The 27,689-nt window shown below is 41.7% G+C and overlaps 1 protein-coding gene across 1 annotated transcript; it reads left to right on the top strand.

Moving 5' to 3' along the window:
• Window positions 1-538: 538 nt before the first annotated feature.
• rras2 (RAS related 2) lies at window positions 539-26,951 on the top strand. The gene is made up of 6 exons (XM_046388295.1): window positions 539-1,017; window positions 20,513-20,600; window positions 20,825-20,927; window positions 22,400-22,508; window positions 24,388-24,506; window positions 24,956-26,951. Exons 1-6 carry the CDS (start codon window positions 916-918, stop codon window positions 25,041-25,043), a joined length of 609 nt encoding a protein of 202 aa, XP_046244251.1. The 5' UTR covers window positions 539-915; the 3' UTR covers window positions 25,044-26,951.
• The last annotated feature ends 738 nt before the right edge of the window (window positions 26,952-27,689 follow it).

The following is a 27,689-nucleotide window of genomic DNA, read 5'->3' as shown; positions in this document are numbered from 1 at the left end:
AAATGGAAATAAAAACATCCCATGAATCCCAAAATGATCACGAAGATGACGAAGATGAATTTATATACTGAGCTTGTCATTTTTGCTTGTTTTGTACGTGTGGGAGAGAAGGAGTGAGAAATATTAGGAGCAAAGTCAGCATATTTCACCAAACAGTTTACCAAAGTAAAAAATAAATAAATAAAACCTTCATTTTGTGAACTCGGGGTTTGCAAGGCAGTGAGAAAACTGGCCTGGAATATGTGTGAATAAAGACTAACAGTCCAGCAAAGCACAGTTTATATTTGTATCATACTGCGTGTCTGCATTATGATGGTGGCTGCAGGGCACCTTTATTATCACTCTATAATTGGTCGTGAGCAGGCTCTGCTTTTGTATATAATGTTCGTGTTTGCAGGCTGTGTTTGAGGACAGGAATGTGACTGCAGGGGTGTGTGATATTAGTTCAGGACAGAGCTGCAGGGTGGGTTGGGACTGTGCGTGTGTGTGTAGGTAGGGGGTGGGTGGGTGTCGAGGCAGTCACACAGCCTGTAGAAGAGCCCCTAGCGCCAGACATTAGTACTGGCCTGGCTGATTACTCCTACTATCGGATCCACAGCTTGAACATCGCAGTGCTGTCGAGGCTGAAACACGATCAGGCGTATGGACAGGCGCGCGTAGATCCGGGACGCCTCTCTGATTTAGCCGTGCACCAAGCGGACTACAGCGACGAGACATTTGTTTTTTCCGGCACCTATCTGGACTCTTTTCTGCGCCCGGTCTCCCTCTCTCTCTCTCTCTCTCTCTCTCTCTCTCTCACTCACTGCAGGGCCTCTTCAGTTTACAGGAGAGAGAGAGAAAAAAAAGTGGGTGTTTGCTGCTCACTGGTGTTCCGGCAGCGGCGGCGGCGGCGGCGAGCGCAGCGAAGTATCCTCGATGGCAGGCTGGAAGGACGGCTCGGTGCAGGAGAAGTATCGGCTGGTTGTGGTCGGAGGTGGCGGCGTCGGAAAATCAGCCCTGACTATCCAGTTTATCCAGGTCAGTGTGGGTTCAGCCGTCCCTTGAATTTAGCCTTTGCTTTGATTTCCCCCCCTGCTTATCCGAAAACACGGCGAAAGAGAGAGAGAGAGAGTGTGTGTGTTTGAGTGAGAGAGGGGGAGAGGAAGGGGGAGGGAGGGAAGGGGGGAAGGCCAGACACGGGAACCCCGTGAGCGGATACCGGGGTCTGTTTTCTTCTCCAGTACTTTGCCGAGGCCTACAACTGTACACCGAGGGGTTGTTGGGAGATGTTATGGTGCGGTGAGGGAGCCTCGTTTTGTCAAGTAAATAAGGAAAGATGGCTGTCACTTTAAACGCGACGATTTCCGAGAGAGATCCACTTCCACTTTGCAGTTTATAGCCGCTGGTCTAAAGAGAAAGAAAAGTGGGTCTGCGGAGCTCTCGAGTTTGTCCTATTTTAGTAGAGAGCAGCGGGTTTATGTGCTGCTAAGTTGTCACAGCGCTAAGATTTAGTCTGCAACGGCCTGCTAAACCAGAGACTTACACCAGAAGACAACAGCGCCGAGAAATAATAATAATAAAAAAAAACTAAAGAAGTTGCTCAAAAATCTCATTAGTCCCTGCAAAGTAAAGTTTTGAAATCAATTTCGAGAGCCACCAAATCTCACTAGAGATATGCGAACTAGAAAATCCGTTAGTGTCGTGTGGCCGTGAAATAAGCAGCAGCAGCAGCACAAAGGGAAAAAAAAAAGGTCAATTGAAAGATGATTAACTTTTTGTGTTGAGAAGGCAGGCTGCTGGGTAACCTCAAGGCAAGCAACCGCACTAACAGGCCTGGTCGTAGGAATAAAACTTTACCTCCTGAGAGACAATGTCTTCTTCTTCTTCTTTGGTTGTTGTTGTTGTTTTTATACACACACACAACTTGAAAACTCATCCATGTCACATAGAAAAGTCATGTAAACAGTTTATCTCCCATTTACTCCTGGGTGCATTCCAGCACACTGCAGACACAGCCTGTCTTGCTTTGACCTTCCAGGCTTTCATAATGGTCATTTAGGCTCCTTTTCTCCACAAGCCACCCACTCCCCAACACACACACACACACACACACACACACTGTATGAATGAGATGACAAACTTTGCCCTTTGCCTTGTGTGTTTCCCCCTCGCGTCAGTGTGTTACTGACCAGACTGCAGGCAGCTGCATGTCTCCACACTGTCAGACAATGGTGGGCTGGCACACGTTTCAGAGTGGGGGTTAAAAGCTTGGGAGTGTGTGTGTGTGTGTGTGTGTGTGTTGGGGTGAGTTGTGTCTAATGAGGGTTCAAAAAGCTCATTAACTGCATACCAAGTAAAAAGGGATCAGATAGCTGTGGCACAGATTTTTGCCCCTACTGACCTGAAGCAGGGGAGCATTTAATGTTGAACATGAAAGACACACGCAGGACATTTCATTGGATTCAGTGTGCTGTGTTGCTGATAACAGCAGACTTGCCTCAAAAATGTCAGTGTTTGAAGATTAAAAAAAAAAAAATACTTTATATCTGCTCTTAAAGGAACTCTTTAGAGATCTTGCAGAGCTTGTTGTGTCATTGCGTCGAGGTGGATTTGCATGCTAACAGAGATGTAGCAATAAAACTGCAGGAGTCTCAAGCCAGAATGATGGACAGCCTCGCCAATGATCGACTAATTCAACAGCCCATTTTGAATAACCTGAAGCGTATTATTTCTCTTGGGTGACTGAGTTCAACACTTCCTGTTACAGTTTCTTAGAAGATATTACCGAGCTGTCTGCATCGCACTCTTGCCGTAAATTTAATCTGGGAAGTAATCAGCAAAGAGTCATATTTTTTTTCAGCACTGGCTTGGGATTTTGCTGGAACATTTGTACGTATTTTGCATTCAGCGTGACACCCAGTTAATTTCCTCTCGCGCTTTCCTCGCTGCTGGCTGGCATATCTGCTCTTGTGAAAGATGAGATAAGATGAACTTTATTGATCCCACAGTGGGGAAAGAATAGAATAGAGTGAAAAAAGCAAAAGTGTGCAGAACACTTAAAAAGAGTTACAAATTAACAGTTTTAAAACAAACACTGCACAATATGATGCTATACAGGCTATATACATATCAGAAAGTGAGACAGACTGAGATGTTGACAGCGGGTGGAGGACCTACATCCTCTTCAGAGGTTTCTAGAAGTTGCCTGCCAAGGGAAAAGACCTAGCAGCTGGTCGTGAAGTCGAGGCTTTCCCCAGAACTATGTGGAGTGTTGGGAGGTGGGTGAGGCTGGTGAGGTGGGGGGTCTGAGTCAGCTTGGGTGGGTTAATGGTCACGGACCATGTGGAATTTGGCCCTTCGGCAGAGGAAGTCCCTGTGCTGCTGCTCATAGGGGCTTCTAGTTTTGTATGGAAAAACATGACCTGCTTCCTGAATCACTGGAGATCCACGTGTGTGTGTGTGTGTGTAAATCTTAACTGAGTATCACATTCAATGTTAAGTCAAAAATAACTTTCCTTTAAATAACTTTAATTTTCATTAAGAATAATTGCAGTATTGCTTTGACACATGTTATAAAGTGCAACACATTTTCTGTTAAGACCAGACCTCATGTAAGTACTCATCTAAATAAAGCGGCTTCGTAACCCAGAAAACTTTCTTTGAAACTCTTTAATGGTTTGCTGGTTAGCTGACAAACACCCATGCAACACGTTCTGCTCAAACAGTATTTGCTTCCATTTCCTATGGATATGGTTTTCATCAATTTCACAACTAGAGAAGTGGTTTCTGTACGAGGTTACTGCTGAGGCGGGTCGTCATTATTTAGTATTCTGACATCAAGTAGATACGTAGCTTCTGCTGTAAATTGGCCAGTAAAAATAAGCTACTTGAGGTAGCTTTGCAAATGCTGTGCAAGTATGATTTATTTTTTTTTTTTGTAATTATCTTTTTATTTGGATAAAGACCACAATTAAACTTACAGCTTTTCGACATTTTACATAGCACACTCTGCCCATTTTCCTTGTTTTAGTCCTATACATATGTGCAAGTATGATTTAATACAGCAGAGGTGCTCCTCCAGTTTGACCATGTTTTTTTTTAGCATCATTTGTTATTGCTTTTTGTGTGCAGGAATGTGACCGTGGAACATTAATCATCTAAACAAGCACGTTTTAGTCTCATTTGAAAATTTTTAAATACTGGAGCTAGCAGATACCAGAGTTTTTCGCACTGATACCGAAACAATGTTTTGAATGCCTCACATTGACAAATGTAAACATATTCTCCACAAAACCTTTTTTTTTTTTTTTAAATTTATCAAAATATACTAAACTCTTTGGCGCATTAGTGTGCAAAGTCTTAATGCAAGCAACTGCACAAAAACTGTGTACACACAAACACACACACACAACATTTGATTAAGATTAGGTAATATTTGACTAAATACTTAAGCAAGCCTATGAATCATTTGATGTTTTGATACTTGTCAGTTTAAGATATTTGAGTCACATTTTAGTCCTTCCTCAAAAGTGTTTAGGTTCAATAATCAGTGCTAATCTTCTTGAGGGTGCTGAGAAGTACACACAAAAAAAAACAAGTACTGTGCTGAAGCAGGGATTTCTGGGAGTTAGAAGATTAAAGATGATGTTGCCAGCAATACCGGAGTTGCAGGTTCCTGGGAGCTGCTGGTCACCCCAATGCCAAGCAGTTGACTCAAGCTGAAATAGAATTGGGATGACATAACACTGAGTCATCTGACAAAAGTTGTGGAACACAGTATGTTGTTTAATGTGACGTCTGTGATGGAGGAAGCATCCCAAGTAAGGGAAAACATGACTCACAGTGGCCATGTAAAGCCTGCATCTGTGTGTGTGTGTGTGTGTGTGTGTGTCTGGTTTGTTTTTATCCCAGAAATAATGGCACATCAAAAACACCCCTGATTTACACACAGTAACCATAGAAGCTCCTGGAATGATGAGATCTTGTGCGATCTGATCTTCAGCCGGCTGAAAAGCACTGTGTTGCTTGCTCACATGTTTGCTAATATTAGTGCTGTGGTGGCCCTTGGCGGTGGCGTTTCATGCACAAGAGCAAAAACATCCTGACTGATCGAGTTCAGACAGATTAGCTGAAGATTTCTGTAGACCTCAGCTGGATATACATAAGTGACCTCTCTCGTCCTCTCATACTCCTACTCCCTTTCCACATATCTCACATATTTTGCTAGCATGGCCTTGATTACTCAGATGTGAGGTCACTGAGCAGGAATGTTGCCATAAGAAGTAATTCAACACAATACACATGGATTATAAGGGCAGCCCTCCTTGGGCATGTGGAGGCAAGGTGTGGTAATGATAGTAGTGTTGGAATTGAATGGCAATGGACGCCATTTCATGTGCATATCTCTGAAACAGCCACAGGTAATTAGACCAAGTGTTTGCAGCGGTGCTTTTGTGTGCGTGTGTTTGTCATTTACTTCAGGAGTTTTTGTCGCATGCAAAGCCACACAGGGCACTCTCAGATTCAGTCCTTTCTTTGATACATGCAGTTTTGTAACTCCGCGTCTGCCTCAGTGATATGACACACGCTGCACTGCTGTGTGCAAACACCTCCATTTATATTCCGATTCTTCATCTCCTTTAAGGGAGTGAATGTCTTGAAGTGAAAATGGAAGATTGAATGATGTTATAGTAAGCTCTCGTCTTTTTTTAGAATATGGATTGCAGCTGTGGCTGGTGTGTGTGTGTGTGTGTGTGTGTGTGTGTGTGTGAGTGAGGGCAGGTTATGAGAGTACATTGTTTGTTCAGCTCTGCAGGAGAGTCACCTGTTGATTTCTCACAGAGCAGAACCACAATTATAACAAATAAGCCCTCCGTTGGCTTTCACCATTCAGCGCCCTGTCACCAGGAGATCATTATTGTTCTTACTATTTAGCTTCTGTACTTTCAGTACTATCAAATGTGAATGTTGTATTGTTTTTATACAGATAAATGCTTACCTTCTTACATTAAACCTCTGGGTCAGATTATGTGTGCAGTCGACCCCAAATACAAGTTTATGCTATGAAAGGCTATAACTCTGCTGTGATAAGAAAAACCTTTAAGAGGCATTTGGAACTGAAATCACCCACCTCCTTCAAGTCGCCGTTTTGTATTCTCATTCCTCTGTTTGTCTTTTCTCTATTTCAGACGTCATTACTCATATTATAAATATTTTTCTAAATATGATTTCATGTGAACAAGCAGGTATGAATTCAGCACGCCTTGTGTTTCGTGTCAGTGCAACGCTGAAGTGACCAAGGTTATTTCTGGTCAGGTTTCTGTAGTGTGGAAGTTGTCATATTATAGCAACAGTATCAGATAGTATATATTTGGATTAACTTTTTTTCATTCACTTGCACAATTAAAGACTGCCAGAAGTTGTATCAGATGCAGGGACTTTTACAACGTGGTGTTTTGCTACATGTTATGTGTCATTGCATACTGGACATTAAAAGTCCCCGTATTGTTTTTTTGAAATTATTTGTAATGCTGGTGTGTCCATAAAATTTGTCATTATTATTCTTTGTTCCCAGAGGATAGATCCTAATTTTTGGTTGTCTGTCAAGCATCTGCTGTAGCAGCACCATCTGCCTAAAACATATATTTGTGCATAATCAGTATCTTAATCTGTTGTGCCGATTGCCATGGTGTGTACTGACAACATTCTTGTTCCCCAGGGGATGGACTATTTCTGTTTAGTTTTTCTCGTGTGCCACCCTCAGGCAATAATGACACTTCTTACACAGATATCTTACAATATTATGGGTAGCAATTTGTGTTTCCCAGGGGATAAATCCTCTACCCCAGGACATATTTTATAGTCTAAGAACAGCTAGATGCTAATTAGATATTGTTGACTGTCTAGAATACTCTCAGTGTACTGTTTGTGCCAGACAACACTTTTGTATGGTAGGATGTGATGAACAGTGCAGTACTGAGGGCCACTAGTGAGGCTTTACATTTTTAGTCTTGTTCCACGGACAAACACAATCCCGCTGCTGAGGTGATTTACTTGAATCTGGCAAAATGCCGGGCAGCACACCATAGGAATGTTCATGCAAAAGGGAGTTTTTGGATCTGTCAGGACACTCCCACCTATCTGGGAAAGCTCAAGAGACCCACAGGTCATCCCTTTTGCTCCAAGCTAACAAGAAACTGATGACTGCCCAGGGAGGAAGACCACTTCAGCAATAGCTAAACATGCAATAAAGATGTTACTACAGCATGAGGCACAACAGGATTTTTTTTTTGTGATTGATTCCAGATTATATATGTTTTACCAGTGTTTTATAGCCAGTCTAAAAGAAGGTCAGGTCCATTGTTGATCAGAAGAGCCAACAGAGTAGATTTCCTGTTTTGCAAACTTATTTACTACTGTTTGACTCATGTGACTTTTAACAGCCTTCACCTGTTCACACATGTTGACCAAAGTTGATCCACACACATGCACATATATATATATATACAACTGTACGTGTGTGTGTGTATATATGTGTGTATATTTATCTACCAGTACTTGACAGTGAGTATCGTTCATCTTCCTTTGATCTTCCTTTGTGATTGTGCTTAGTCATTCTGCATAGTTCTCCTTTGTATTGTTATTAAGCGTGCTGTTGCAGTTGCAATCATGGAAGAACTTTACTTGCAGCTGTGCTGTAGTTTTTATCTGGCTGGGGCTGGGCTAAACACGTGACGAAAGGGCAGTGATTATTAGACTTTATCCATCCAGCTCATCCTCTAACACGCCGAGTAGGACAACGTAACTGTAAGAGGAGCCCAGTGAACTGCTGCCATCTGTAGAGCTTATATTAAATAGATATATCCTTTAAAGGTGATGAGATGGAGAAATTACCGTGGGCTGTATATTGTCGGTGATTAGATGCTCTTCCCATTCAGTCATCTGTGCTGAAGGACTTTCTCTGCTGTGTAAAGAGTTGGTCGCTGTAGGCGAGGGCGCGATCCAGTATGTTACCTGCCAGACATTAAAGATCTGAGATCAAGTGATAATTTCAGCCATTCCTTCTCACTCTCTCTCTCTCACTCGCTCTCTTTCTGTGACCCTGACACAGCCTCAGGGAAGAGTAATGAATACTGTAGCATGTATGCACAAGTCAGTAAGAGGAAAGAGTTTTATGTTTTAGAATCACAGACTGAAATAAATAAATCCCGGTGCGTACTGATGGCACAGTTGGCTTGTTGTGTGATGATGACGATGAATTATTTCACCTTCGAAACCTGCCCAATCTAAGCCCTCCATCCATGCATCGCTATGACACATAGGGTCTTGCTTTGTGCCCAGATTATACGCTGTTTAGCTGGCAAAAAGGGATTTGGACACACCTTGAATTCAGTTTGTGCCATGCACTTTAAACCATGCGCTGTAGATTGGTTAGATATGGCCCATAAGCTTTATAAATTTCAAGGAAAGCCCTGAGGTTGAGGGGTTAGCATCTGCAAACTGAAAGGTCAGTTGGGTCTTGCTGAAGTATCCTCGGTCAAGAACCCACAAACTGCACCGCTGTGGGCACCTTGCATGGCAGCCTTTGTCATCAGCGTATGAAAGCATGGGTGAATATGGCATGAGTTGTAAAGTGCTATGAGCGGTCAGTAGCAATATAAAACAGCTATATAAACATAGTGCAACTCCATTTACCAAGGAAGGAAGGAATCAAGTTCAGTGATACCAATAACAGGAACAAGGCAATGACTATCTGTGTAATCACTATATAACCAACTCTAGAGTTTACTTAGAGCAACACACTGCAGTAATATTCAGATTCCAAAGAAAACGTCTGCAGTGGAGGATGAAGCCGTTAAATCAGAACTATAGATACTTCTACATACAGGCCATCACTCAAAGCTTGATTGATTAAAGTAGACTACATCTTTTGTACAAAAAATGCCTCATAAGTCACGCTTGATGCTGCAGAGATTAACACGACAATCAGCACAATGTGTCTTTGCATTTTGAAGATAGCATCGAAACCTGTACTGAAAGCTTGCATTGAATCTCCAGTCATATTTATGATCTTGTTTACTTATTTGTTGCCCTGATAATTTGAAAATCGAATTAAATTGCTGGTTGTTGTTTGCTGGTCCTTTGAGAAGAAATCAGCTAGTGTTGGCATACTGGCGGCCATGTCCCCCCTGGATAAGCTTTCTGCTTTGTCTCTTTGGTCTCTCTGTCAAGTTTTCTCTACATACATGTATGTTGTTTGCATAAAAAGCATGGAGGTGGGGGGAGGTCTGTCCAAAGAGGTCCCGCAGGTGTCCATATAGATGCACACTGTAGGCCCAGCATGTCAGCAACGGCAGCAGGGACAGTGGTCCAACAGTCTGTGTGTGTGTCCTCATTAGTGCTTGCTGAGCATTTCTGCTTAATCAGTCATATACAGATACAACCGCTGCTGATGGGCCCATGAGCAAGGGATTTAATTACCACGTTTTCCCGTTGAATCGCTCAGCTGCCAGCTGTATAAGACCGTGTTAGTATCGAGTTCGCCAGTGACAAGTATTTTCGGATCATATCCAATTAGTGGCTGCTATGTTATTCAGAAATCAGGCTCTTTTGTAGTGTATTAGTGGATGTTTATGTTTATTGTCTTCATCATTGAAGATAAAAAATAAATGGACAAATTAACAAATAAAATACTTTTTAAAAAAAATCTCTATACCTAAAAAAGTCTATACCTCTCTCTCTATATATATCTCTCTTATTATCGTATGCATCTTTTGTGTTAATAAAAGAAAAAGACGATTGCTGTTCTCTGAAAATCTTCTCTCTCTGAACCTGAGATTTGTACATGCTGTCTCTCAGTTTGTGCATGCTTGATATGACTTGCAGATAACATATTTTAGTTTCAATTTCACCTTTTTTTTCCCCATACAACAAATACTACATTTTATTTGATAGCACTATGAGGCTTTTTTTGTGTTTAATTGTATCCTTTCATTCTGATAGGTAAATAAAATAAATAAATCCTATATTCACCTGTGATATCTCCCCCCCATTGTTTTCCGGTCACTGCCCCTCAAATAGTCAGACAGACAGAGAGGGCAGCGGGTTCCTCTGTGTTGTTTTTTTGGCTATTGTTCTGTGTTCACACATCTGTCTGTTTCAGAATAACTCGCCACAGTATCAGGTCTCGCATCTCAGAGTCATGTAACAACAACGCTGGCTGTGGGAAACTGACATGCTGCCTATTTTAGCAACCCGTTCCCACCACCTTTTAACATTTAGCATTAGAAATGTATGCACACCTTTTTATGTGACGAGCCTATATTTAGTCAGCATATCACTGATACTAGTGTTGATTTTATGTTTTGTTGCTAGTGTGTTTGTGTGTGATGTTTAAAGTAGTACTGCCCACACTTTCCATTTAACTTAGTTGAAAGAACACTATGAATGCTTCTTTTTATACGTCTGTGCTTGCCAGGCCCTGAGCTGCTTGCCAGGCAGCTGGTGGACATTTGGCGCGTCTCATGCAGACAATGTCCAGAGGCCTGTGGGGCACCTGCTGTCCATCAGTAGGAGGTGAGGCATGGAATGAGACAGTTCCTCAACAGGTGACAGTGCAGCAGGGCTCAGCGTCCAAATGTGCTGACGACAAGTGTGACTTGTGTTCTCAACAAATGAGCTGAGTCTCACTGATAAGATACAAGATCCTAATCAGAGAGGCTGTACGGTAAGAATCAGGTACATTTGTAGATACATTTAGATATTTTCATAGATATTTACATAGAGGTATTTGATACTGGTTGAGTCAGTGACACAGCTGTTGTGTGACTGTTATGCTGATCTAACACACACAGCAAATGTGGCTATGTACTCAGCACCAGTTGGTGTCGACAAACCACAGAAGTCAAAATTGGCACACACCTCTAAAAAGTGTGTTTGTCTAACCAAAACATTGTCGCCTCACAGCCAGGCCTCTCTAGATGCTAGTTAAAACATGTGGCGCTCAGGCGCATACACATACAATTGGATTTTAAAAGTAACACTCCAGTAGTAAGCAAGCCTCCAGGACAGCTTCACCGCACCTTGTTATAGATACAGAAGTCTCTGTTGGAGGAGTTAACATCATTCCCTCGAAAGATATTGCAGAAAAGCTCTCAGGATTAGCAAGCTTGCGAGTTGTCTGTTAGCAGTTTACTGCTGGTCAACAACGAGGCTTTGCAGGTCAGCTTTTACTATGTAATTTCTTTGGAATAAATTAATTTTGATGTTTAAATGCTGGTGTGACCCGGCCTTAACATGTCAGTCCACTTCAGCTGGGACTTTAAAAGCCAAACATGAGATGCACAACATTCAAATGTTCTATGCTCAAGTGAAAGGACTTTTAATGATGATGACAGGACAGGCAGGGAGGAACCATCAGGGAGAGAAGAGAAGATGTGTCCATTAGGTCTTATTTATGAGGATCTGCCTGCTAAAGTAATAACACTCCTGCTGCCTGTGTTGTGGGGCTGCTGGTTTAAAAGCACACAGCAGTAATGATGCTGTGCTTCTGACATGATGCCAGTGAAGTCGCCCCATTTCCTGTGACACATCACCCCTTGCTAAGAATTATAGTCTGCAGCAAAAGAGTACGCCGATGCGGAAATACACACTCAGCAGCTGTTCCAGTGGAGAGAGGGGAGATGGTGAAGAAGATGAATATGTGTCTGCAGGGACCGAACAGTTCAGTCCTCTTAAGGTGTTTTGAAGAGAATTGATTATTTGGAAGTAGGCAGTATAGCAATATCTCAATTATGAGCAGTCCAATATTGTGTTTAGTTTTAAATGATTAATCTCCTCTAATCTTAAGTGGTAAACCAACTCTTTGGATCATCTGACTGCTCTTTATTTTCAGTGCTGCTCAGCATCTCATCATTTGGTCAGTCATACGGTTTTCCCGAAAACCGCAGACTATAGACTGAGCCACACTCCACTGAGTGACTTTGTGTGGGTTTTAGAAAGTCACACAGTAGCGTCTCTGTCCATACAGCCACTGCAGTAGCTGGTGTCCTCTCACTGAGCCGTCACGGTAGTGCTTTGTTGACGTCAGTATGTGCGGCACTTCTGCACAAAGACAAGCAGAGGAAGAACAATCAAATAAAGCAAACACTCCACTGTCTGATGACGAGGGGGTTTGATATTTTGTGTTTTAAAAGCTAGCAAGACAGTGAACTTTGTGTGTTGACTTCAGAAGCTGCAGGTATTGTTTGTTTGTTATTATTGTAATCATCACTGCATTTATCCTTCAACATCTATTCCAGTTAGACTGTGTGGATTTTGATTTTGGGCTCACATGGGTCCAGGCTTTCCCACTTCCACAAAAGCAGGCATTGATGAAGATTCACCAGAGCAAAACTCCATCGGGGGGCTGGGGGGCTCACCATGTCATTTTAGAGCGTAACTCTTATCTAAATAAGCCTTTATTTTCTGTCCCTCCCAGAAAAACAAGGAAGGGCCGTAGAGAAAACTGCATCGATAACCCATCAATGGCCAGGCTTACTGTAGGCTTAATGCAGGGAAGGGGAACATTAGTGATTAGTCACATGATCATCTAGAACAATAAGGGTGGTTCACACAGTTTTCCTTTTTTTCTGTTATTCTGTTTAATCAGTTTGTGGGCTTCTAAAGTATTTGCATTGGTCTCTACTTATAATTCAACAAAATGTGCTTACGAAATGGATAAAGATAAAGAAATAGTTTATAGTGTGACCACTACAGAGCAAACAGGCGGCTTTGAGGCCAGTGATCTGGTGGAAAAAGGCCTTTAAAAGGCACCCCTTTGATTCAGCAGCTTTGAGCCGGTTCAAAAGTGTTCAGAGTCCAGCGCACATTGATATTTGGCGTGGCGATTGAAGTCTTAAGGCCAGAGAGGTTAAAAGAGAGCAGGGGGTTGACTTTGTCAGGAGCTGGCCTACTTGGTGGGACATTTATTCTCTGCTTTATTCTCTGCGTGAGTGTTATCCCTGACTCTGTAGCATCGAGTACGGGTGGGGCCATTCAGAGCACCATAGGGCAAGGTGGGTTATAAACAACTAGTTTGGTCCAAATTGTGAGCATTAAATATGTGAAAGTGAAAATTAATGGTTGGTCAATGCAGAAATGTTCATTTTAGCCTTTAGCTGCATTGAAAAATTGCCATTATGAGTACAGTAGGCTCAACCAGGGAGTATCCCTGCAAAATCTAATTTATAATCATATTTACTCAAGCTGAAATTACTAGTTCATCAATCAGTTGGCCTGTTGCCACAAATTTAATCTGCAATGATCTTCATAACTGATTAATCCTTTCAGTCATTTTTCAAGAAAACATGTCAACACTCTGATTTTAGCTCCTCACATGTGAAGGTAGCAAACTGACCTAAGACCATTAAAACATTAATATGCATTAAGGAAAAAAGCAGAGACCTGAGGAAGACTGTGGTCGAAGCTTCATCAAGTGCGTGTAAAACGTAAGAACAAAGAACAGGACAGCAGTATGTAGGTGGTTTTTGTGTTTTTACAGTACATTACATTACACATTACATTGCACTTGAGTGCAGAACAGAATTGCTCTAATTAGCAAGATTTTTCTTAACAACTTGGACTTTATTTTTGCAGTCAATCATTCATTCATCATCAGTCATTCTGCTTCTTATAATAAAATACGAATTGTCCTTTAATTTTAGGGTGGCAGGATCTGCATTTCCAGTGAAGTGATGGCACTGGATGTGAGTGTTATGCCAAGGGTTTATCTGGTGGGGCAGAGATTCACTGGTCTGCTGGCATTTAAGGACAAGGCAATGATTAAAGGGACAGGCTATTGATCTGTTGCGCATTAGGAGGAAGAGAGCTTGTAGGAGTGATGTGCATGGGTTCATTTAATTCGGCATCGAGCCAGGGCTCAGTGCTGCCCATCGCATTCTCCGACTGTAAACACAGTGAAAGTGTTACTGTGGATTTGGCTTCACAGCAGTTGTTTAAGAGTTTTGAAGAATGACTGGTGTCAATCACAACTTTTTATTATTTTCAGGCAATTCTCTGCATGCGATGTGTTGTGTTTTGAAGCTTTCCCAGCTTTAACAGAAGGCTCCCCAGCGGTCCTTTAAGGCAGTGGACACATTGTGTGTGCTCTCTCTCTCTGTGTATTAGGTATTGAATAAGTGACCTTTCTGGTTTGTATGAGCTCATGGGAAAAGTGGGTGTTTCCACAGGAAGTTAATGCTTTTCCCTCCCCCTCTTTTTCTCCTGCTCGCCCTCTCCATGTAGCCTACAGTCTCCCTCCCCCTCAAACCTTTCATTCTGTCTTATTTTTTCCACTATTTCTCACTTCAAGCACCCTTAAGTGCTCAACAAAACAATGCCCCCCGCACAAATTCCTGTGTCACTTGTGTGAAACCCTGTGACGCCTGAGAAGAAAGGCAGTGATGGAGGAGGCTGGACTGTAAAAATGCAAAGGAACTGGTCTTCACTTCCATCTGTTTACCATTAAATCCTTATGCTGGCTATTTGATTACTGACAGCTGCTCAAAGTCTAGCCCCAGAGGTTCAGCAAAGGTTAAATCTGCGCTAGTTTGGGGACACTAAGTGATACACCGACGAAATGTATCTTTTCTGAGATGTATCTTTTCAGATGCTACACTGCTTTGTGTGTAGTGCTTAGGTCATCAAGAAGGCTTACCTTGATTGGGTCCAGGTATGAAGGTAGAAGATATGATATAATGAAGATATTTTGGAAAGTCTAGTTTACAAGAAGTGTCTAATGACAACATGTATGACATCTGAGAGACAAAATTAAAGCAATTTGAATGTCAGTTATCCATCAGAGGAAATCAGTGAAAAGAAAGACATGCATCCATATTCATGCCATTGTACGTTTCTGATGCATTTCTAACCAGGTGCAAAATGTAAGTTTGTCTCGTCATGTCATGACATGTAATGACCCATCAGAAATGGATCATCACAATCTGTGAATTCTGCTGATGTCTGCAGCTGAGGATGTGACTTGGCATCAACTTTGTGTCCTTAATTGAAACTGCTGCACTTGACTCTGACCCACTACTGTTAGGTTTCAATATGGAACCATGACACATTATTCTCCTGGGATTCTCGGATGGCTGCCAATTCGGATCAGCCATGTTTGCTACAATTGGCATTTGTCTCGCATTGTGGTAGAACGGCCCATTGAGCCTCACACATTTAAATATTCAATGAGAGTTGAGTCCTGCCACTTTAGTGGAATTTAAATAGTAGTTCCCCGGATTCAAAATGTTCCTGTCGCTGATAAACGCAGTGATCCTCTCCTCAGTTTTTCAGGAACAAAGCTCACTGATTCAAACTACGGCATGAGCACTGAGAATGTTGTTGCTCACCTTCATTTCAATACATGAAACCACGCTCATCTGATTTTCACACCCACTCCTCTATGCTGAGCTATTCTTACATCTTTTTTTGATTTTGTTAGATCACAATTTGCACAATGCATTTTTTGTTTGTTTGTTTGTTCTGGGGATTATTGATAGCTCGAGTTGATATCGGTGCTTCGTGAGAATAAAATAAGAGCATCAGATCGGTGTTATCGGTGCAATTCCATATGACAGAATCTCTGGTAGCTTGTGTTAGTGGTAGCTGGTAGCTGTGGTGCGTTGGTGGGGGAACAAGGATGTTGGGGAATATTATGAATATGCACATGCAGACAGAATTTTTCCTAAAATAACACAATTTAATGGCATTCAGTCGCCATTTTTCTTTAATTAAAGAATAACCACGGCTGATGATTTTCAAGTCAAGGTCTGCGAGTCCTCACTGGGCATTGGGCCATATGCAGAAGGTAATTAACTCCTGACTGTGTTGATGACTATTTGTTTTAGCTCAGCATTTCCCTCTCATTATGACTATCTAGTAGGCATGCACACCATTTTCCCTCATCTGTGTAGGTGCAGTGTGTTTTTGTTAATTAGTCGCCTGAGGTTTGTTTTTGGGAAAATCTCAGTTTTCTATGTGTCGGTGCTGAATCAGTGCTTTTGTGCTCCGTGCAGTTAATGATGCTCTACATGGTTAACAGTAAAAGAGGTGGCTGTAACCAAACAAGTAGGATAACTGACAGAGATGGAAGAGGATCTATATTTAGTGTCAGTAAAGCTGTTTGTGTGGGGAGGAAGTGGGTGCATAGTGCAAGCATGATGTTCATTACACGCCTACACATATCACCCATTCTTGCTTTCCTTGAGGCAAGCGACAGGATTTACTGCTTTATGTCTCGACTGAGGAGCAGCTGGCTAGAAAGAAACCTGACCAGGTGTTTGAAATAAATGTAAATATATACATATATACTCTCCAACGATACTATGTGCTAAACCACATGCATATTGGATACAGTGCTGATATTGGGCGTTGAGTCGGTTTAGAAGACAAATACAGCTCCACACTGATCTGATGCTGTCTTTTTTCATTCTGTTCTAGTCATCTTCATGACTGATAGCAGTCATTATTGTGGCTAAATTGCTTAAAGTACATGTCACTTTAACAAAAAATTTAATAATGGGTAAAAAATCATTTCTCAAGCAAAAATGCTGAATATTTTTGGGTTCCAGCTTTTAAAATGTTATGTTTTGTTGTTTTCCTCCAGATTACATTACTGTCAGTTGAATTAGATTGGCTACTGACAAAACCGTCATTCATACATCAGGTTGGATTTTGCCTTTTTACAGCCTTTTACAGATTCTTTTAGAGATGATTACCTGATAAAAAATAATCCATAATGAAAGCAAACGTTAGTTTCAGCCTCAGTCCTCAGTCTGTGTTTCACAGTGCATCCACATACAGAACAGCCTGGCACACAAAGCTGTGCTGCAGCTGAGACTCATCCACCGGTCCAGGCCTGTAATGTTTTCCTGCTATGAGCGTGCATGTTGCTGTGTGTGGGTGGAGTGCTGGGATGTATGGCTGGAATGCCGGAGGGGAACTGAGTGACAGGTTTGGACTTAGGTTAGCTATAGGCGGGGTGGGGGAACATGTCGTCTGTGACATCACACCACCACCCAAAATCTTGGCCTGAGCCAGCTGCCTGCTGCAGAGGTGGAGTTTCCTTCCTGCTGAGCCGATTGTGGCCCGACCCACCTTTCAACCAACATGTAAACCATACTGCAGCTTAGTTCTGCCAGGTCTAGTTATGTTATCTTTTTTTCAAATAAAGATCTATCAATTTTGCTTCTTTATACAATGACACTGATGTACTTACTAATTGTCTTGTAAACTGTAAAGTTGGGACACCTTTGATTGTACGCTTTAAATAAACAAACTTGACTTTGACAGCTGCCCAGCAGAAAATCCAAGGATGTTAATAATCCTGCTTTTACAGCTCACAAACACACACACACCCGTCATGGTGGTCATGTTAGCACTGGCCTAATGATTGCCTAAGTGGAGCTTGAGTTTGTTCTTAGTTTTTTTTTTTAGCATCATTCCATGCTCCATGCAAAGTACAAGGTGTTATACAGCAAGATGGCTCTGTTTTAACTGTAATCTACGTCAGCTTTGTGCTGTTGCTGCAGACTTCTTCTGCTGTAAATGCCTCAGCAGCTTGCACTGCAGTTTGATAATTTATTTGAGAGGAGGACATTTAGTATTGAATATTTAAAGATCTAGTGCACGCAGGCCACTGTGGACCATCTGTGTGTTTTGGAGTGTGTGTGTGTGTGTGTGTGTGTGTAGAGTTCAAACTACGCTCACACTTGAAGAACTGAGCTGTTGGTTCCACTGTGTCAGCCGTCTCCTCGTAAGAGCTGCTTGGTGTTCATGGAAATCTGTGCAGGAATCTTTTTGCCTCCTCCAGTACATACCTGTCACATAGTGTGTCTGTTAACAGTAAGAACACGGACGTCATAGCTTATCTAGAAAATACATTTTATCGCTTTAAGTCTTTGTGAAAAATGTTTTTGTTTCACTCTGCTTGACGAGTTTGATGAAGTCATGATGGAACGATTTGTGAGTCTTATTACCGGACATGACTCAGGCTGGCTTATGTCACACAGTTATTGGTAGTCCTCCTGAGTCATGTTGCACTGCCTCACCTAGCCCACCGCTCTGTCGCTTGCCCAGCCGTAGCCAGGCCGAGCGGCAGTCCTGTTGGTGCTGGCTCTGATGCTGCTGGTGCTGCAAAACAGCCTCATCTATCACAGGAAGGGAAGCTCGGAGGGAATCAGCACAGCCAGAACAGAGCTCAGCAGCTACACCACCCATGCACGTGGAGGGAGGGGAGGAATAGTCAGAGGAGTGCGGTGCTCAATGTGGCTGCCCGAGGTTGACAGAATAGGAATAAGAGGTTGACGGGAAGCCAGGGTCACGTGCTGAAGCTGGGAGAGTGCTGGTGGTGGTGGTGGTGGGAGGGACAAGAAACACAGGCAGCTTTTCTCTCTCTCTCTCTCTCTCTCTCTCTCTCTCTCTCTCTCACTCCCTCGCTTTCTGTCTCCGTCTGGTCGTCTGAAGGCATACTGGCAGTGCAGTGAGACACGTTCGAGGATACACAGTAATACTGATGAATTATTGAGCAGTGACGAGTGAGTATGACACAGGGCAGCATACCTGCATGCTGCACAGCGAGAGGAGAGTGAAAGGGAGAGATTACCTGCAACAACAAAGAGCCGCACGACAGAAGAACAAATTTGGATGCAGAGGATACAAGAGATGATAAGCTGGACTTAGAAGCATTCAAGTATTTGAATTAGATCTGGAGGTCATCACCAATATTGATGTTTGAGAGGGAAAAGAAATCAGATGACAACATAATGGCTAATTACATAAATATACTTTGACGGGCCAAAATGCGTGTTCTGAACATGACTGCATACAGTCAGCTGCAGCATTTAGTTGATTAGTCGATCAGCTGTTTTGAGTTCAGTCATTAACTTTTTTCAAGCTAAAATACCAAATTTGCACTCATTCCACCTTCTCAAATACCAGAGGGATTTTATGCCTTTCTTTATGGCAGATATGATAGGAAATAGTTTTGGGTTTTGCACTGGTGGTCAAATAAAGCACACAGTGTGAATCATCACTTTGGGATGTTTGTAACAAGCATTCTTGACTTTTTTTCTGACATTTATAAACAAAATGACCGAAATAACTAGCCAGCATATAAATTAATTCTGATATTTCTGTCATAAGCCAATATCGGCCGATAATATTGATCGTGCAGAAGTATCAGTCGGGCTGGAATCTGAATTGAGGAAGTGATTTGCCTGTTCCCTTTTCTTTTTTTGTAATCTGTATCAGCTGTCTATTACTCAGATGAGATGTCACATTAAATATGCAGTACTTGCACTATGCAAGCTGTCTCTGGCGGCACGCAAATAATCAGTACACGGCCCTCGTCACTGCGTAACACAACGCACACAAGCAACATGAGTGAAACTGTAAAGGTTTAATTTGGCTTTGCTGTTTGAACAACAGGGAATCTTGTCTGGCTTTTATGTTCTTATGATGTGTCTGTATTTTAGGGTGTTGGTTTGACAGCCCCCAAGCACTCCCCTCAGCTGTCACCACTTAACTAGTCCCAGAGGAGAGCGAGAACTACAAAACATGGGAAAAATGTAAAAAATGCATGACTCCTCCTCCTCTCGGCTCCCTGCCCCCGGGCCCCACCCTTCCAGTTTAGGTTACTAGGAGCCCATGTATTGGCCCCAGAATGAAAGAATCAAATGAGTGAGTGGTGTGACCGTTGCAAGTGAGGGAACGTCTTGTAAATGTGTTATTAGAATGAAAACCCAGCCTGCTGTCTGAACCTAAGCAGTGGTGGTTGTTGTGTGAGGAAATATTTACTTCACATGTTTTGTGCAAGTGTCTGCAGACAGTGTGTTTACCTCCTGTCTGAGGTGTGGTAGTAAAGGAAGAGGTCAGTAAGGCTTTCTTATGCTGTTTGAACCAAAAACACAAGGACAGAGTAGCAGTTTGTTCTCATATCCACTCATTTTGAAGCCAGTTGATGTTAGTCACTGCAGATGTGTCCCAAATCCATGAGACGTACTCATTCTGAGCAGAATTTCTTTGTGATGATGCTGGCGACAAAATAAAGTATACTCATCTGACTAAAACCCTTTTGAGTGCGCTGTTGGTGGACTCCTATCATGCAAAGCACAAAGGAAAGGCTATAAAAAATTAACTAAAGCTGGTTGTGATGCAACTCCAGAGAAATAAACAAAACTTAAGAAGAACCTGATAAACTTTTGTATGAAGACTTTATCGTCTGCTTTTTTTTTTGTTTTGGAAGGGAGAGGGGTTGTAAGTGCAATTTGCAGTGCTTTTGCACAGCGCATGTATTGTTTCATTTCCTGTTGGTATAGAAAAGTAAAGCATGTTTTGTATCCCCATTGCAAAGATCAGCATGTAGTGAAAACTGAACACAGTTACTATGTGACACAGTGTGGGACACAGCCTGTGTCTCAGTCTGACATAATGTACAGACCCCAGACATATTCACAGCTTCTTCTCTCTCTTTTGTCCTCCTCTTCCTCCCCTGCAGTCGTACTTTGTCACTGACTATGACCCTACAATTGAAGACTCCTATACCAAGCAGTGTGTGATTGACGAAAGGGCGGCCAGGCTTGACAGTAAGTGCACGTTTCTGAACACACATGACCGGACTGAACACACACGTAGGCTCTTTGTATGATTCTGTTGTGTTCGTATTGTACTCAAGGAATTGGTTGCAAAGGTTTATTTTGCTGCAGGTTATTGTGCTGGTGTGATTTGCGTCAATGTGTGTGTTTGTGTGTGTGCGTGTGTGCGTGCGTGCCTGTGTGTGTGCGTGTGTGTGTGTGCGCGTGCACTCTAGTCCTCGACACGGCTGGACAGGAAGAGTTTGGAGCCATGAGAGAACAATACATGAGGACAGGGGAGGGCTTCCTGCTCGTCTTCTCAGTCACTGACAGAGGAAGGTGAGTGACAGTTCGCGCCATGTGCAAACTCACAGCCTCATGCTCACTTCTCTCTTTCTTTCTGTTTGCACGCCCCTGTTTACTGTTCACAATTACACACTCTCTTCCTCCCCTCCTCTGTCTCTCACGCTGCTAAAACCGTAAATCTTGCACCGATACTCTCACTTGTTGCTGCTCGTACTTCCGGACCCTCGCTCGCTGTTGTTGTCATTTTCTTTTGTTCTCAACGTTCCTCTTTCATCCTGTTCTCTTGAATTCACCTATTTGTGCACTTTAGCTTCTATTTAAAGCTGCATAGAATATTTCCACAAACAGTCTTGTTTGAACTCCCCTCATTGTAAACATGAAACACCATTTAAAAAGAGGTGGAACAAGCCGGTACAGAATGTGCAGTATATGATATTATCAAATTGTGTACTTGAGATTTCAGTCCTGGTTGATTTGGTGACATTTGTGGTAAAGGCTGCAGTCGACACTCCTCCAACTGCTGCTTTCTCAGAAATACAAGAGAAAAGCAACCGATGTGACACACCCAAGTGAACGCAGGTTATTTTAATAAAGTAAAGAGAACTGAAAATGGCGGGGCTGTAATCAATGAGATGGGGTGGGATTGCATGCATGCATCTTTTTCCTTTGAATCTTTCATGCACAGGTAGACAGTGTGAATCCATAACAGGAATGGTGGACTACTATCAACTAGCCACTATCAACAAAAGGAAAAAAAAAAAAGAAATACTGAACGTGATTAGTTTCAGCAGAACAAATGCTGACCATTAATAGTATCAGAAATGAGATTTGGTTGAATGAAAATCTCGAAAACTGGATCTGAAGGTGTTAAAAAAAAGGTTTAATTTTCTGCTATTTCACTTGCGTCTGATTTATCACAGTTTATGTCACAGATTAAACATTTTTCATATGACGCTGTAAAGTGTTTTTCTTCTAGTCAGTCCCTCCCCCGTCCTCCCTGTCTTTGTGTCTCTGCCCAGCAGTGCAGTGAGCTGCATTCCCCTGACCCACACCCACCCACCCCCTCGGCACAGCCCCCCTCACAGTGTTTATGTTGTAAACAGTCTTTCCTTCCTCCATTTATATTAGTCAAGTCTATCCATATTTACTATGTGCTCAACAAGCTGTTTGTGGGCCGGTGGCTGGAATGCCATACTGGTTTTGTGGTTGCATTCTGCCCCCCCCCCCCCATTGACATTTTTATTTGCTGTTTGGTTGAAAAAGTGCACATGGCATTTATATTATAGCAGGACAACAGTCAGGTCAGTGCACGGAGCAAAGCCTCAGAAAAACACATTGTTTTTGTAATAGTGTGGCTGATGGATGAATTTATTTGTGTATCATTTAGCTACAATGCTGTGCATTATTAATTGTTAGATAAAAGTACGCATCTGCATATAAAACAAATGACATAATTTGTCCTGTGCAGAACACACAGCATAAAAACCATGTGCTCTGTTTTACAGCTTTGAAGAAATCTACAAATTCCAAAGACAAATTCTGCGAGTAAAAGACAGAGATGAATTCCCTATGATCCTTGTAGGAAATAAAGCAGATCTGGAACTACAGAGACAAGTAAGTCTACTCGATTGCAGAGATTTGAACCCACTGGCTGACAAACACGTTTATAACACGTTTTTTCATCTGAGCAGATAATATCAACCAGTCAGGACGAGTCATATTTGCATATTTGAAAGTGGAAGCAAGTGCTACAGCTGCAGCTAGCTGCTAAGATACAACAGGATGTGAGTGAAAGAGTGAAACAGAGGCTGTAGAAATGGTGGTGTGAGGAGGGGAGGATGGATGGAGAGAAAAGGGAGTGTGATGAAATGATGAATTTTCTGGCTGTTGGTATGTGGTGGCTCGTCACTTCCTGCAGTGAGTCCACACCACCCCCTTATGGTGAAATGGAGCCATACAAGCTCATACAGCTAATTACCATCAGTAGGTTTTATTCACTGAAATGAACATCCCAATTCTCATGTGACCCAAGCATGTGTTGGCTTATTACTTATTATTTATTCTGTTTAATACATGTACATGCTAGAGACGTTATATCTGACAACATTATAGACTTTGGTGATAAATTAATGCGTTTCATCTAATTAGCTGCAATAGAAGCCTACAGTAAATGTACACATAACAAAGAAATGAATGTTTGTAGTCCCCCTCTGGCCACATTGAACACATACATGGGTAGTTAAATTTAAAAACATAATAAAAATGAATGAATTATTATTTTTATTAACTGGTCTGTTGCTGCAGAAAGAATATTGTCTAGCTTTGGATTTAATAAGTTTTTGCGTTACTCAGGTCCAGACTGTATGCACAGCTGTTTTAAAAAGAGGGCAGGGGTAGACTCCAGCTGTGTCCCAGATGCATACATACAAATTTAGCTAAATAACAATAAAATGAAAGGACAATTTAAAATGCGACGTGCATACAAAATTGCTTGATGTCTTGTGGTGATTAACATTATCGTCCCACAGTGCACTATATAATGAAAAAGAAGAAGCTCTAAAAAAAAAGTAAATGGATGATATTATGAAGGCTGATCAGAGGACATTTTCTGAACAATTAGGCTGAAATTAAAGTAAAAGAAGTAGTGGTGGTTGAAATGTAAATGTACATTTTTAATACAGTCGTGTTTGAATCTATATTAGCTGGGGAGAGGAGCTAAATAGAAAAATAACAAAGTTCTTTTTTTTGAGCTATTAAAGGTCACTTTCACTCAGATTTGAATGTCTGAACATGCATGGTGTGCAGTACATACTGAATTTTTTTAGGTTCATATGCACTAATGGTATGTATTGTTCACTCAGTACTACAGCAGTATTACAATACATATTACAGTGTGAATTTTGCTCTGTAAGTCTTTGTTCCTGAAGGGATCATTAGTCAACATAGCAAATATTTAACTACAGTGTCTTAATCTCTTGGATAAACAGCTGTGATCGTAACTAGGAGGAGTACAGACAAACAGCAAAGCTGGTCATAAAGCCATGACAGTTCTGAAATTTAACCCCTACTGCATCTACCCGCTGTGGGTCTGCGTACTACGTCCAGCAGAACATTCCAGAAATGACATGTTGTCAATGTGCTGAGAACCAAATGCAACAGGAGCCTTTTGTGCAGGCAGTTTTTGTCCTGTATGTCCTCATCTAAGTTGCCACAGGGATGCTTAAATGAAAGGACACTCAGTTAGTCATCTGAGCACTTTGGCTCACACTGTAAAATTTTAGTTTGGATGAAGTTCAACCACTGATTGTACCCAAGTGTTGCATTAAAGGCCATCTCACAATTTTACCTTTTACAGTAATATGACATTTGTTGTCACTTTGCCTGCCAGAAGATGATATCAGTGTTTTATGAGCGCATGGTTTGTTATGAGGGATTGTGGACAATGCCATTCAAGTTTAAACCCGTCGTTATTCTCCTCTTCTTTTTGTTCCAGGTAACCCAGGAAGAGGGCCAGCAGCTGGCCAGACAGTTGAAGGTCACATATATGGAGGCTTCGGCCAAAATTCGTATGAACGTAGACCAGGCTTTCCATGAACTGGTTAGAGTAATCAGGTAGGTGATTAGCAAAGACAATAGAATGAATGAATGACTTTGCTCATATTGTGGGAATATTAAATATTCACAACTGGCATATTAGTGGCCCAGGGATTTTGTCACTGACCATGACTCAGCAACATTTCTGGTTCATGTGCAGCAAGAGACCTCCAATTTCTCTCTCCTCTTTCACTGTCATCTCTCTACTCTCAGCTCGGCATGAAATGACCCCATAAAGTAGAAAAAATAATGACTAAATCATGAATGTGTGGGTGTGGTTTGATTTGATTTGACTGTCGCCCAGCAACATGAGCAAACCACCACAGTCATCAGGCCTGTCTGTTCCATAGGAGAAATTTCTGCTGAGTAGCCGTTCTGAATTTGATTTAAAAACAATAATGAACAAATTAAGCTTTCTGTCGTCTGGTGTGCCATGACAGTTTTGCTCTCTCTCTCTTAACTCCCAGGAAATTCCAAGAACAGGAATGTCCACCTTCGCCAGAACCTACAAGAAAAGAGAAAGACAAGAGCGGCTGCCATTGTGTGATCGTCTGAGTCGGCCTTATCACTGTAACTCATGCAGTTACTCTGTACCACCCCACCCACTCTGCCTGACATCACATCCTAAGTGGATGACTGACCGCTGCCTTCTCCACGTGCATGACTTCAGACAGCCTTTCCTGAGATTCTTTGACCAGGAACTGCTGTCCCCAGGACATCACTATGGACAACTGACAATGCCAAATTTTAACACCACTCTACCTTCAGCCGTAATCTAATTCACACGAGAGAGTCCCAACACTAAACATTGCCTTCTAAATCAGCCTGACAAATTAATGTTTTTGTACTCTGAAGGACTTCTCTTGCCTTGTAGTGACATTTGTACTTGCTACCGAGATTGAATGAAAACTATATATCCAGAATGTTAATGAGTTTCTTTAGTTTCCAGTGTCTGACCAGAGCAGAGAGATTATCTTATGAAGCTTTGTGTATGTTGTGCCATATCCACCTTTACTCCCATGTGCTAATCTGCTGTACATATGCAACATTTGTTGTGATTTTCAAAGTGTATTTCTAATGACCTATTAAATCACCACAGTACAGTGTGTGAGGTTGAGTTTGGTTTTACATATATGAAAGTGAATATATTATAAATATAATGCCTAGATAGCCCTTAAAGCTACAACGATTAGCTAGAACTTTTTGGCATTCTGCAGTGAATTCTTTGTCTGTGGTTTCTGCTTTTATCTCAATTGCCAAATATGCAGTGTCTACTGTATTAGATTTTTTAAAAGTCTTATAGATTGAAGGATCCTTGTCCTGCACCATCTCCTCAATGTAATGAACGTAGCAGATTTGTCTCTTTTTTTCCCCCCCGAAGGCGGTGATTTCGTCAGAATTGGACATCGTACGTCGTTTCAGATTTCTAAGAAGCAGTGCATACATTTATTGGTAGCGCTTTGTCTACCTTTGACAGCTAACGTGGTTACAGACAAGAAATGCTAACAAATCCATCATTCGCAAATCAAGAAGCTTTCAGAGCTCCGTTAAGTTCAGATCATTCCAATGTAATGCATCCTTTTCTGCCAACATTTAGTCTACCATATAAATCAAGTAACTGTAATATCATTCCAGTAACACAGTGGCAATGTTTTTGTTTTATGTCCTTGAGTCATTCTGTTACATAACATTTCCCCCCCCAGATGATCTGTCAACTGAAAACCAGGACAAGTGGAAGCATTGAGATGCGCGTCACAAAAACAGCCGTTCTCCAATGGGACATGAACTCACCGGTCCTGCTACCTGTGGAGCTATCATCACCACAGATACAATACTGTTCTGCCTTCCCCCTCCAACTGTACTTCTGTTCAGGCATACAAATGAAGTACTGCAGTTTGTCTTTCATATCATCATCTTGTAATATAAACAACAAGAAAATCAGATGATGGAAGTAATGGACTTGATTAAATGTTTATACTCTACTTTTATACATTATTTTCTTATCAAACTAGTTGACATGTATTTTTATATGTTTATAAGTGAATACGCATTCACAGCATAGCTGTGTATATATGTAAAGAGGAATATTTAATTCTCTTGATTATGTCAAACTGAAGATGATTGTTGGCCCAAATTTTCAAAATTAGATTTTTCACTCAGATGTGACCAAGAATGTTTTTTTTCTCCTTGTGGCTTCGTAACAGAAGATATATTTGTCTTGAGGTGTCCGCCACCAGCTCAGAGTGTAAAATGCCAGGTCGGGTGGGAGATTCTGGTCTTTACATAGGAGCTTTGAACCACACAAATGAATTATTAGAATCTTTGAGATTTCAAATACCCACTACCCATCTTCTCGCAAATCCTAGTGTACATCCAGCTCATACTGTTTTTTTTTCTTCCATATCAGTGTCTTTTGCCCTGTGTGTAGCTTTTGGTGCTAAAATAAAATCTGTCATTGAGCCAGTTGGGGTAGAGAATCTTTTTTTTTTCTTTTTGGATTCAAAAAGCTGCCCAGACCTGAATCTTACATACTGGCCTTTGTGTCGGTGAGATTTAATGCTTTAGTCAATGTATTATGCAGTATCCTGTGGTTACTCACAGTACAACTCCAGTTACCAGGTTTATATCATTAACATGACTGGACCGCTCATACGCCACTAAAGAATAAGGATCCGATTCCGATTGGTTGACACTTTTAAGACACAAGAACAGTCAAATGTCTTTCTGGGCAAAGATTGTCGTCTTTCTGGAGGAAGATAGTTGGTAACCTACAACATCAGTATGTGACGATCTTGACGATGGTGGTGGACAGTGCTGTCTAACGTCTCAATCGGACTAAGAATCATATCATCAAACAGTTCATAGTAAATCCTATTTTATCCTTGACTGCAACCGAGCAGGGCATCATCGCTATGAGTAATGTCCCGGTTATCCTTTACAATATGTGTGATATGTAAAGCTATTATAGCTGTGATAACAGAGCTTCCCTGGATGTTCCTGTCTTTACTGTACTGTGAGGGTGGCAGACAATTACAGAAATGTTGATATACTGTTCACTGAAACCGACATAGTACTGAGCTTTTAATCTACCTTTATGTGGAATGTATTCAAGGAGCTTTATTTGTCATTACAGCCACGCATGTGCAGTACGCAGAGCAATGAAACAGCATTCCTCCAGGATGCTACATGGTGCTACACTGA

This window comes from Scatophagus argus, chromosome 1 (assembly GCF_020382885.2).
Source record: "Scatophagus argus isolate fScaArg1 chromosome 1, fScaArg1.pri, whole genome shotgun sequence".
Classification (NCBI taxonomy): domain Eukaryota; kingdom Metazoa; phylum Chordata; class Actinopteri; family Scatophagidae; genus Scatophagus; species Scatophagus argus.
The sequence above is the reverse complement of the archived record's forward strand: the minus strand, read 5'-3'. Positions and strand labels throughout refer to the sequence as shown.